We start from the raw sequence: 13,754 nt of genomic DNA on the forward strand, positions 1-13,754 counted from the left end.
GCGTTTAAATAGCAAAATATGATATGAATAAGGGAGAGTCAATTTATTAATGTCAAAAGCAAAACTAGAATCGTAAAAGATTTAATATAAAAACTTTTGTTTTAATAAATAATTTTAAAAGTACTTGAAATACCGCAACACTGAAAATATATTGAGCACAATGACTTATTTAATTCCAGCACTTAATTCTTTTGGCTACATTGACAATTTATTCTGTTTGTCAGGTCTGCTGTCTTCACTATCATGACTAAAACAGGCATATGCAGCTTTCATATATTATATAATACATTTGCATGACAAATACATCCTTAACGTGAAGGAAAGCCCACTAATGTCTGCTGTAACATAGCTGGTATTTTACTTTGAATGTTGTCTTTCCTCAAATCATTTATTTACTGACAGCATAGATGCTTAATACCGGCTGTGCCATGCTGTGGGTTCATAAGGAGTAATGCCAATCACTATTTGTGAAATCCTATCCCTGCATTTGTCTCTCCTAAGTGGTTAGGAACAAACAGGGCTATTGATGTGCTCAATCTCGGCCATGCTAACAAATGATATACATTCATAAGATCTCAGTGACTCAAGGGCCTCTGCTGTTGAAACATGTCAGAACTCTGAGTTCTGTAATGACACTAAACGTGATGAACCTAATAACTGCCTGCCTAAAATCTCCAAGAAGAACATTTGGTGCAGATACCAAATAGGATTAAACAGTAATTGGGGATGAATGTATTATTGATTTTTAAACTATAATTCTTATTTGGTTTATCACATAACAATACAATGCACTCTCAAATACAATACATTACTGAAAGCTATTTACTAATGTATGTAAGAAATCCAGCAGTAAAAATGACCACAAAGAATACATGTTTGAGAACCCTGTTTAGGACACAGGCTTGCTTTTAACTTCTGAGTTTTAAAAAGTCACTGGGATGTGATGGCTGAAACAGAAAATGATGTACAAAGTGATTCTAAACAAGAAGAAAAATACATTTGTTTCGATAACTGTGATATTTCAGAACCATACCAAGTAGTTAACTACTGTATTGTATATTAAATGTCTAAGTTGTGTTTTTGTGGTTTGGTAACTTTTATTGGGTGGGTTTTTTTCTTTCTTTTAATGTGCTAATGACAATTGGATTAAGAGGTTTTAGGAATCTAAGCCTAGCTGGCCATGTCTAGATTTTTGGGTTTGGCACAAGGAATGCCATCAAGCTACATTAAAAAAAAAAAAAAAAAAAGATTTTTAAAAAACTATTTGGCATTACAGGGTTAATCCCTAATGCTGTATTTGATGCAGCCATCATTCCTACTAGTTAAGTGTCTCAAGCCAAAGTATTGAAGTATTGTGTCTATACAGCATCAGCTCTCCAGAGCTAACCCATCCTCGCCAGCGCAGCTGCGGTCAGCTGGGACTGTGAGTCCAGGAACAAGATTGCTTGCAGCATAAACACCTAGTGAATTTACAGTCCGTCACTACCACCTTTCACTTTACTGTACTGCAGCTGTTGTAGCTGCTGATCTCCCCTGTCTAAGACTGATTGATCAAGCTGTCAGTGATAGCAATTATCTCAGATGACAAAAGCTTGTAGGACACCTTTATGGCTTTCCACAAATCGCAGGTTGCTGCTTGCTGTTCGTTCTTATAAAAGGACCTGTCAGCTGCAGAGCAGTAGTGAAACTGATTTCCTCTGCATGCAGAATAACTTCACTTGGGTCAAAGGAAATACATTGTGAAAAGCTTTGGGGGTTTTCATTGATGGGTACTGTAAAGTATGTTCAATTATGTTAATAAAGCTCTGGACGTGAAATATCAAGAGTCATCATAATGTAGTAATTCGTCTTGCTTTAATGTACCCCTGTGGTCTCAATATAGTTCTCACAGTGATGTGTTATCTTGAAGTACACCCTGAAGTTACCTTAACCTCTCCCCCTGAAATTCCATGACAATTATTAGGCTTATACAAACATTGCTGTTGAAATATCCACAGTTTCTCTACAAACTGATATTGTCAAATGTCATAAATAGATGTGATACATTTTTTGAAACCTATTTTAGTGGCATTAGGTCATTTATGCAGTAGTGTTATATTGGCCTGAACACCTAATTATCTACAAATATTTAGTTAGAATGTGAACTATTATGATGTATTTCTTAGCAGATGCCCTTATCCAGGGCGACTTACAGTCCTAATGAATGCAGACATACAACAAAGCAAGCCGTTGGTTGAAACCATGGCATGTTGTGTATGGGCCATTCTCCTTTCACTAGTTCAGTATTGCTGATAGTACAGAATATTATATTCTCAAATTACTCATACCTTGCATTTTGACCTAAATGTTTACTTATAATACTGTACCCATAAAAAACTGTAATCCTAGTCTATTGCGTTTAATAAACACACAGTCAGTACTTTTAGCTGGCTGATTAAAATGTATTGTATTGGATGTAAAATAGGTGATTGGGGGAAACATGCACAATTCTAACAGGAAATGGTATGTATTGTTGTTTAAAAATAAGAAACGTGTAATTACTGCTCCAGCCCTTAAATGAACCGATATAGCTTAATTGTTTTATCGAGTAGCATGTGTTTCATCTTAATCGTATCTATACTGGGATGCTGTTAAATTTGTAGTATAGCTAAGCTGAAAGTAGCAGAGCGTTGCCCTTTGTCACATGTGCATCATTTAGGCTAGCGCTCCCCTGTGAGCCAGAAGCTTTTTCATTGGTGTGGTTTTTGTGTTTTAAGGTTTTTAAAGGTTTGGTGCCTCCTTATCTGAGTGCTCTGGTAGAAAGTTCTAGTATTGGCTGTAGTTTACACTCTCAGGATTCTTTTAATTTGGCTGTTCCGAGGGTTCAAACCTGTGTGGGAGAATGGTCTTTTGCACATCAACTCCCGGAATTGTTTCCATCGTAGTATTTAGATGGAATTCGATAATCTTTCCATCACTGATTTTAAAGATCGTACTTGGGAATTGCTTAGAACCTACTGCCAATGCTTCTCCTTCAGTCCACATTAACAAATCCATGTCTTATTTATCCTGTTATTTGATTTCTGAGTGCTGCTGATTAGGTCTCAATGGGTAAATCTCCTGGTTTAAATAAATAAAATAATCAATAAAATAAAATAGCTCTAGTTCCCTAATATACCGGTAAATGTTTCTTAAGAGTTATTTGAGGATCCTTCTTTTTAAAGTCTTTGAAGACTACACCAACTCCTGTTGTTCATTTTACCTTATTTAACTGAGTATAGCAAGCTGTGTAATTATGCTGTGGTTACACAATACATTCTTCATCTACTTGCGATGGTAACCAGGCATTTTTTTTAGTGGGCTTCCAATTATCTGCATTTTAAGTGCCCAATTGAAGTGTTTACAGATCTGTATATTAATTTAGTTTTTATATAGTTTAAGTAAGCAAGTGAAAAGTGGCTACAAGTACTGGGCTTTGATATTTTAGATTGTGTCCATTCTAATTCTGTAGCTGGGTGTTTGTGACCAGCATCTCTTGTGGTAAATACCTTTAGCAAATGTTTGTATTGTGCTTTTAAATTCAGATACTTTTAAAATATTGGTAGACCAAAGCACTACTAATTTATTCATTGTGCAGGATTTGGAAGAGAGTTTGGGTTTAACGTACAGTGATTTAATAACATTGTGCACCATACAAAGTAACCCTTTGAGACCATAACATATATTGTGATACAGTTCATATAGTGCCCTGCATATCATGCTACATACAGTATTGTATCTTTAATGTATCATTGCGTACGCTCTACAAAAGATTCATAACAATCGACATATTGGTTTCTCCTCGTCTCTCAGTAAGTCAACAGCAATTACAGTATAGGCTTGTGTGATGATTTGATCAGGCTATTTTATTGCACAAGATTTTTGAGATTTCTCTGTTTCAAAGTAATAAAGAGCTGAGCTGTTCTGCTTATGAGATGCTATTGCTGCTTGTGACAGAGAGAGAAAGAATCAAAGCTGCAAATCTCTCTACCAACCAGAAAAGGCGCTATGTAAGGTTGGTGGTATGCTCCTCATAGATGGGGCGACTCGACGGTAGGCAGAAACCAGAAGTCGGCCAACTTTAAGGAAGCTCGTAGCTGCACGTACAAACGAATCCCTTGCGATCAACTATGGGGCAGGCAGCGATTGGAGAAACCATGGCGTTTCTTTTGTTATATAAACACGGACATTTGTGGGAACAGTAACTCTGTTTTGACAATCAATTCAGTAAACCACTTGCATCCTGGTCACACTGCTTTATTTAGTACTGTATCCACGATTAGGCCACCATATGCACACGCTGGCCTTTTTATTTGTTATTTCCTGATACATTTCCTGTGTGCTAGCAAGGGAATGAGCCTTAATGGGAAAACAACCTCTTCTCATGCCTATCTGTCTTCCGTTCTCATACTTGCAGCATTTCCAATTATTGTATTTTTTTTTCTACTAATCATTCAACATATAAACACTGCTCTGAATTCTTATGGTGTTCCTGTACTCTCTTTGCTAATCTTTTTAAGTACTTTCACAGCATCATGTTGTGTCATCAGGGTTTATTTGTTCAGGATTACTCAGTGTGTGTAAAATTGTTGCAGGGCATAACATGTTATGTAACTGTAGTTATTTATACTTCAACCAATTATTTGAGTACCTCTAAACATGCTTTACTGCACATGGTGTACCACAGTAACATCATGAGAAGTGTTACTTATGATATATACTGCCCATGTAGAAGTATATGGGGCTCTGTTTAACCATTTACCAGGTAGTAAAGCCTTCGTCGAGAGGATACTGTCGCCGTTAGAAATGTTTTGTTTTATTTTATTTCAAACCTTGATTTACCTTGTTTTATAATTTGTCCCATACCCTTCCACCTGTGGACAATGTCAGTGAATTGAAACAAGTGAGCTTATTGGATAATACAGGGAGCAGTCCCTGGAGTCTGAGCCGCATGAGAGGTGGGCTCTAGAGCATATTCTGAGCCTATAGCAGCGCAGCATTTAGACCAACAGCGGCGAATCAGGTGCTTCCCTGCTACACTTCCAGCTCCATTCTCCCTTGTGTAATCTGCAGGGTGACAGGCATGGGCTTTTACTGATGATGGTACCCTGGCATTGTCTACTCTGCAGTGTGGTAGGCATGCGCTGTTACTGATGTTGGTACCCCAGTATTTGGTTGTCTACTAAGACTGCCAACATGTTTAATTAGTTTAATTTATTTCAATTCTGCCCATTTTAAATAGTCACCTCGCATGGCAAATACTATTTCGAACACCCATACGCAGAGGATAAAATCAGTTTTCTTATACTGGAGTAACACATAGTTGGTCAAATAGTCTGACAGGATTATGAAGGATTTAGGTACATATCTAGGATGACAATACATTTACATAACCATAACCAAGTCAAACTTGAATGTTTAACTTGAGAGAATTGTTTAGAGTAATATGAGAGTTTCACATAGGCTTGGCAGGGTGGCAAATCTTTTTGTTTGTTTGTGTGTTTGCTTCAGTATGTTGTCTTTGGACACCTGGTTTTGGGAGTTAGAATCTTCTGCCGACATCACCTTGGACATCGTTGCTCATGAAACATCAGCAAGTTGAGCTGTCTTGGTCACTGAAGCTCCTGCCAAACGCGCCCCAACAATCACCCCTCTTTCAAAGTCACTGAGGTCTCCTCTTGCAGCCATGCTAGCCATAATTATAGGCAACCAGGCCTGTCCAGCATTTTTATACGTGACCCTAAGCATGCTGGGATGTTATTTGCTTAACGCATGAGCCACACCTGAATTTAAGACTTGAGCAAACTCTTTGAAAATACCACCCTTACAGTCTTACTTTTCAGTAGAAGCTGGTATGAAGATAAGGTTCCAGGCATTATGTTTCTGGTGTATGTTTTCAAATGGTACTGGGGGTTACTAATGACCAATCTGCTGTATTCTTTATTATATAACTCAACAGGAGGAAACGCTATCACAGCACTTCATCTTCACGATACCCCATTGACCAGGAGTCTGAAACTCAATTCTATGCAGGGAATTGCTGATTTTATATTGGATAAGATGAGTCTTATAGTATATTCATCTATGCAATCTAATTATGCATTATCTGCAGTGCTGTGCATCAAGTTCATTGCAAAGCAGATGTGTTACTGTACCCACACATTTAGAACAAAGATGACTGAAGCTGTATGATCTAGCTCAGTTAAAGCTATTTTTTTTTATTTATTTTTTTAGGTTTTCCAAACTCATGTCGCTTCAAAATGTAACCAGAAACAGAAAATGATGGAAATTTAAAGTACTCTAAATTTCCATCATCTTTTCAGCCATAGTGGTATCCTCTGAGTTTTATGGGTTCAGATGAAGCTGCAGTGAGGGCCAGCCTCAGCCTCTAGGCTTCGTGTTTGACTCCCTTGCCCTCGCCACTGCACAGCAGAGCGAAAGCAGCCGCTGATAGCTGTGTGTTACAATATGCTCAGCTGTAAAATCCAGAGCAGTGGTGATGAGGAACACTATGGAATTGTGATGCAGCAGCAGGAAGCCCCTGGATGAGTGCAGTACTACAGGGCTGCATTCTGCTTCCAGCCTGAAAGCACCCTGTTATATTCAAATTGAATTGAATAGAACTGGATTTAGTAACACATTGCACCCCAAAGCCAGTCAAAGTTGTAATGCATTCCTCCAGTAACAAATCCATATTTCATTAATAACAATGTGAATAATATACATCAATTGCGTTATAAAGTGAAGACTTTCCCTTTGGAGGGTATTAAAAATAAAAAAGCCTTAAGATAGATCCAAATGTCTCTAAATCATTACACAAATAAACCTCCAGACATCATAAAACAAGAGCTATCTAGTCCAACAAATGGTTTTTCAAAAAATGGTTTTCACCCAAAAATAAGTGAAAAACTAACATTATTTCCAAATGCATAGCATAACATGTGCCTCACTGTAACTACAGTTACTGAGACCTATTTCTTTGACCTCAAATCATTATCTTGTGTAACACTCACAGTGAAAGAGTGACACTCGCAACAGCTGCTTCTTCATATACATAAATACTTGTGTGAGATTGTGTTTGAGAATTGACAGTGTTTTTCATCTCAAGGCAGATTACAGAGGCAGAAAATGGTTTTCTGTTATTGCTTGTATTGCTACTTAAGACCAGTCACAGCAGGAGCAGATTCTAAGGCATTAGCACATGGTAGGACCACAAAATGGAGCCATTAAATCTGCCAGTGCAGCACCATAGGCCGTGTCCACTATGTCCCTCAGTGTTGTCTGTTCGGGTATTCTGTGCTCAGATTGTTGATTACCTTATAAAATGCATACTGTACTTTGTCATCTGAAATAGTACAATACTGGAACTTACTTAGCACTTGAAGAGTTTTAAAGGGGTTAACTGTGAAAATGGGGACGCACAATTAAGAGAAGCTACTGTCATAAAAGTTGTCATGGATACCTAAGACTAATATTATTCCTGGTGCACAGAGAATAGCTTTGCCGTGTTTTCATGTTTAAGATCCCATTTTAAATCTGTCTCGGCCCATATACTGTAGATACTGTGTCCTAATTGTGACCGATGTTGGCACTTCTCTTTGAGAGATTTTGTCAGTAGCTGTCTTTAACATTTAATGACCGTTGTCAGAAAAAATCCATAATTTAACATCCTGTTTTCAGCTTTAGCAAGAGTATCTGCACTACTGTATCTGTGTAATGTTGCAAACTGCTGCCTAGAGGAAGGCCAGATGTCAGACACAAATGTTTAGCTAAGACTAGTTGTTATCAGAATGGCAAACACTGTTTATCGTCTGTATTTCTCTTTTGCTTCGAGCTTGTACAGTAGTTGACATTTGTAAGTCCTTGTTGCGGCAGGTATAACAGGAACTGTAAGTTCAAGGAGGAAACTTGTGTGCTAGCGGGTGAAAACTGCCAATCTGATCATGTAAACAAACTGGAAAGCTAACAGAGTCGGACAAAATAGGATGCATGCACAAAAGGGTAGAAGAATGTAGCTTATAATCAGGAATTATATTTAGAATTGAACATGACTGTGCAATGCAATGATAATGAAGAAAGTCCCTAAAATTGAGTTTTCCGATATTTATAACATTGACAGAATGATTAACTTTAGTGCTCAGACCAAATCTAACACACAGACTAGCACCGGTATCAAATTATCATCACTACCTTCTTAAAGGCAAATATCAATCTCCTCCCACTGACCAAATGAAATGAAGGATTTAAAACACCAGCTATCCATAGCACACAATCCTGTGTAATTGGGCTGTCATTTACATGAATAGTTGATATATAAAAGCTGTATCTCCCTATCTGGTTCAGTCATGATGAGTAAGACATAAAATCTTCCAGGCTTCTTAGAGTGCTGGTAGCAGGGGCTCCATTAGCAGGTGATTCTGTCTCCGATACACGAATGGTCATGTTATGACAGATGTTTCAATTTTTCTGTCCATGGCAACCCCTGTTTCCTTGAGATTGACGGTGCCCAGTAAGCAGGATTACTGTTGCTGCCACATAGCATTCCGAACCTTGTGTATTTTTGAAACCTTTTGCAAAACGTATAACTTACCTGTGTGGAAAGGTGCTGCAAAACTACCCCTTGGTTTGCATGAATTGCATGAAAAAACACATTGGTGACATAAATGCAAAATCCACTATAAGCAAATGTATTCACTCAAATGGAATACTGTTTACTAATAATGTTCCCCTAACGATGTTTACCATCTTCTGTTCATATATTCTATTTCTAGGGTGTCTAGGCTGTATTCTGAAGAGTACAGTATGGATTCCACTAATGCACAGTAAGTTAGAACGTGCATGTATGCTTGCTTTTAAAACAGGGGAAGCTGCACATTTACTACATCTTTTTCTTTCTGGGTTTAATATAGTTAGGGTTAGTATACGGCTCATGTACACTAGGCCCGTTTGGGACAGTTCAGGCTTTTCAACTCCCACCCCAATGCATTCTGGAAAGTGTAGTCCTGTTGTGAGTGTTACCTGAGACCGGTAACACGTACCGGAATGCATTGAGTTGAAAGGCCGGAATTGTCCTAGTGTACATGACATGGTAAGCACAACGCGTTTTATCTGCTTTGATGAAAAGTCTAGACATGTTGTATCATGTAATCTGGTTTAAAAGCCATTCTCTTACCTCTAGTTTGCAGTATCAATATAACTGGTCCTCTTTTTCAAGCAAGGGATCAAAAGTTACCGCTGCTTCCTGGTGCCTTATCACTTGGTACTGTAGTTCAAACTCACTCCAATGATCTAGCTGGAATGATGTCATGTGACCTACACCACAAGTACCAGGATGCTGCAGTTTGTATTTAATATTTGCATACCATAAATTAACCTTAAAAAAAAAAAAAAAAAAAAAATGTGATGAACGTAAAAGATTGTCAGCACAACAAAGAGGGGGCCAAGTAATAATGTTAATACAGCCATTAAATGGACTTTGAAGTGTTTGTTAGCTCTCATTTATCCTGTTGTAAATGTGTTCAAGCTTTGTGGAATAGCTGATGTATTAATATCCTGACTATTTCAAATTGAAACACATGTTTGCTTCTACCGTTTTATGGCTTACTACTGACAGCTAACTGCTCAGGGCTTTATATGCTGCACTGCCGATCATGTGACAGACCACAATCTGTATCTTAAAGCAAAGATTCTCTGCCGGTAAGCAGTTGGAGGAAATCGATGCTATACAAGTCAATGCAAATGTAAGCACTAATTGATATTGTTTAATTAATTCCTTGATTTAATATCGAGGTAGATTTCGAATAAGGTTCTCTTGTGAAGGGTATGACACAATTGTTTTGAACAGCTATGCTCTCACTAGTTCTCCTCCTTTTAAAGTATCTGGCAAAATAATTCCAGTAATCTCACCTGTCGCGCTCTTCCATTCGCTGCAGTGATCTCAAATGTGCAGTTTTGAAAGAAACACATGTTATAGCAAATGCATATTTTTGTTGTAAAAAAACAAATCTGTTGCTATACTACAGGGATTTTACACTGTATCCCTTCTGTTGAGAGGTTTCAGCTAAAGTGCCCTTTTCAGTGAGCGATAAAAGGCAGAATAATCTGATTAACACTTTTTTCCCCCTGTTTATTTAATATATAATTTTTCACAACAGTCTGAGACTGACAAACTGCTGGTTTAAGACAGAATACCAAACCGTAGGCTTCATTCTTAAAACTTCATTACATGTCTTTAGTTGCTCAGAATTAGAAGACAGTATTTAGGAATCTCTTTGGAAACACACGTATCGCTTTCTATTTGTCGTTAAATAATACAAAAGAGTCTGCACTGTAAATGTTCATCACGGTACAATTTACTTCCAACCTCGGCATTATTATGTGCCATTTAAAATGTTTACTGTATCAAAAACATTAACCTCAAGATTAAGCTATAGTAACTAACAATGATGAACGTTTTTTTTATTAAAGCCACCATAAACAGTATCCAAAGGGACCGTATAACTTTCTGTCACTTTGTGATTACTATTTATGTTTACCGGAGCATTTATACTTCTTAAAAATACATAAACACTGTGCTTCACTGATATATCAGAGTGGAAATTCACACCATCGAAATCGCACATGCGTACAGGTGGAAAAATGTGGACTTGATAAATTCTGTGTTTTTTTGTTTTTGTTTTTGTTTTTTTTCCATCTGCGGTTCACTTTGAGCTGCTAAACAAAGATTCAATAACTATCTGGTTATGCAAAGCAGATGATGCTGGAGCCCCTTCATTATAATATCTCGGTTTTACATCTCATCCGAAGGACGGAGCACAAGGAGGTTAAGTGACTTGTTCAGGGTCACACACAATGAGTCAGTGGCTGAGCTGGGATTGAACTGGGAACCTCCTGGTAACAAGACCAAGCGCCCTGCCCTGATCTCTGTTTATGCACTTGAATCATTAATAATTGAATAATTGAATCTGCAGCAGACCACACTTTGTTGCAGCTTCCTGTTCTGTTAGGGTAACGTCAAGGGCATGAAACACTTTTGCTTTTCCTGCAGATTGACTTCTATTGTATAACTGTTGAGTAAAACTTTTTGGGAAATATTGAAAAGGAAGCACGTATTCAAGTGCCCTCAATCTGTATTAACCCATTAAGTACCAAATATATTTTTCTTTGAAAAAATCTGAACACAAGCTATATTTATGTAATTTGATACATTACATTCAGACTTAACATCAAGTAAGTTATCTTAACAATATAGTTAGAGAACATTAAAATAACAGGTAGATGCCAGTTAAAAAATTCTCCACAATAATTACAAAGCAGTCTGTCCTCAAATTAACTAATTCTAAGTCATACACTTTTATTTTAAGGTTAAACTATAAGAAACTAAATGTACTAAGACAGGCGTTGGTCTTTAGTGAATTTTTCTAAATCATGTGTACAGTAATGACCAAATCTGGCGGAAATTGATTTTCCTTTCTCTGATGTCTTGCATGTTACATTTGGAACAACAAACGGTGTACACACAGCTTGTAGTTTGGCAGTCAGATTGATTATTCAGGAACTATTTGAGTCCTGTAATTTGACTTTCAATTGCAGTTTGAGTTGTACCTGCATTGCCTGTTGCTTGACCCTGCTTGCTGTATCCTTCTGAAGATCCCAGCGCATGCAGTTTCTGGTTTTCCTTGACGCTCATCGCTGTCGTGAGCATTTATGAAAAAGACCGGAGCAGGAGGGTGTAAGTTAATTCTTTCCTGCTTTGGGTAGACAATTGATTGAGAGCAAGATTGATCACGTTTGCATCAAAGGTAAGTTTGTGGTGATTGCAAAGAAATGTACAAGCTGACAGGGACCAGTAATGGATGCAAAATGAGTCAAAGCTTTGTGAAAAGGGCCCATTTGTTGCTCCAATCTTGAGTTATCATTTTCTCTAAATCTGCCTTTATTTGGTTTTGATCTTGTTTGGAAAATCCTAAGTGCCGGGACTAACCGCTTTTCTCACTGTGTTCAAATCAAGTGTCATTGTGACGTTTGGACTCTGTGGGGCTAGCAGATTTGTAAAGTCACATTATCACTTGATTTCAATGGAATGAGGAAGGCTGTTCAGTTCCGGCACTCCAGACAAGCCCAATAGGCAGATTTAGAGAAATACTGTAACTCAATGTGGGAGGACCATGGTCTCCTGATTGATACGTAGGTGTGCCCTCTTCTGTCTACAAAGTTATGTTGGTTTCCAGTTTAATTTCCTGTGTTGCAGGTACTAGGACCCTGTCTTACCTATACACTCACAGTACAAACAGCATATACTGTTGGAAACATTGTGAGGTCAGGTGGGGTTCTTTTACGTGTAACACAGAAAGGTGACTCAGAGCGCTGCACTGTAAGGAAAGATTTAAGTACAGCATCTAAATGTTAGCCAAAAACTGGGTCTACTCGAGGTACCAGTCAAAACCATATGTACAGTAAAACAGCAGATGGAGCATGGTTTTCCATGGTTAAAAGAGTTCTAATTATAGGCCATTTCAGGCCATTTTTTGAGGGCTATTAGTTGACGTGAATTACAGAGCCTCCATCTCTGAATTACTGGTGCGTGGTGACCAGCTTTAATTGAGTGACATTTTGTGCCCTCTGAAAAAGAAATATAATTGCACTTCATTGTGATAATGACAGCAATCCATGATGAAAGCTTAGATAGGAGTTTTAAGGGGATAAGTGGACATAACATAATCACAGCCTTAACGTGAGGCCGCGTGTGAGCGGGTTTAATGTGTTAGAGGGATATTTATTATTGATAAGAACTCATTTTCTCCAATTAGCCCCATAAGATTGTATCCAAACTCCTGTCGTTCTTGGCAGTTAGCAATGGGTTTTGAGCATGCTGAAAGGTTACACTTTAGCTGACCAAGGTAAGGATTGAAATTGGACCACCGTGGACTGCTGTAAGTCGATCATTAAGAAAATGTCACAGACAACAGAATCCTAGTTTTTAAACCTGACACAACGAAATATGATATATCTTGTAGAAGAGAAAGCACACTTGTAGTTATGTACTGTGTGTAAGAATAGAAACGCCTGCATATCACTGTCAATAGGGTGTAGTTGAACCACCATAGGCTGCCAAGGCGACAGTGATTCATTGCCGCGTCTGCAAGATGTTTCAAATATTCTGGATGGATACGTGATCTTTTTTTCAATTTTTTGTGACCGGGTGTGGTGAGTGCTACCCTCTGGGGCTAATTCAATGGGGAAAAACCAATGGTTCACAACCCTTTCTCAATTTCTAACAGACCACCACTAGGTTTGCTAAAGTTGTTTATCTATGAACTATAAGTACTGGTACTTTAGATAGTGGTGCTAATGACTATGGTCATAAAACCTGGGCTATTAGGCATAAAGCTTGTTTGTGCCATGTTATGTACATTTAAAACACACAGTGGTAAGTTGTAGAAGTTCTAAGAAGTTCTTCCATTATTTGAGAAGCTTTTAGATGAAGATGGTTTGATACAGTATGTGTTAAGGTGCTTTCTGTTGCAGTTGCCTACAATACAGTTGATATTTGTAATACAGGCTACACAAGTAAAAGCCAGAGCCATCTACAGTAGTGTTCTGTCACTTTGGACCATATTTCCTTTGGTCTTACCTGCATTACCTTGTTGTGCACTATAGTGTGCTGGTGCTTACTGACTTTAGAAATTAGAATGAACCCTTGTGATGTACTCATTCCAAACTGGAAGGAACCACTG

At 38.0% G+C, this 13,754-nt stretch overlaps 1 protein-coding gene across 8 annotated transcripts in view; it reads left to right on the forward strand.

The window, feature by feature from the left end:
• Positions 1-13,754, forward strand: part of LOC117973875 (potassium channel subfamily T member 1-like) — a 128,167-nt gene that overhangs the window by 49,103 nt on the left and 65,310 nt on the right. Inside the window, exon 2 of one of the 8 annotated variants that reach the window (XM_059005425.1) lies at positions 8,790-8,840. The exons of the other annotated variants lie outside the window; for them this stretch is intronic. Within the exon in view, the coding sequence (XP_058861408.1) occupies positions 8,790-8,840 (51 nt within the window). The remainder of the gene's footprint in view (positions 1-8,789; positions 8,841-13,754) is intronic. 8 annotated transcript variants of the gene reach the window in all.

Source organism: Acipenser ruthenus, chromosome 31 (assembly GCF_902713425.1).
Source record: "Acipenser ruthenus chromosome 31, fAciRut3.2 maternal haplotype, whole genome shotgun sequence".
Classification (NCBI taxonomy): Eukaryota; Metazoa; Chordata; class Actinopteri; order Acipenseriformes; family Acipenseridae; genus Acipenser; species Acipenser ruthenus.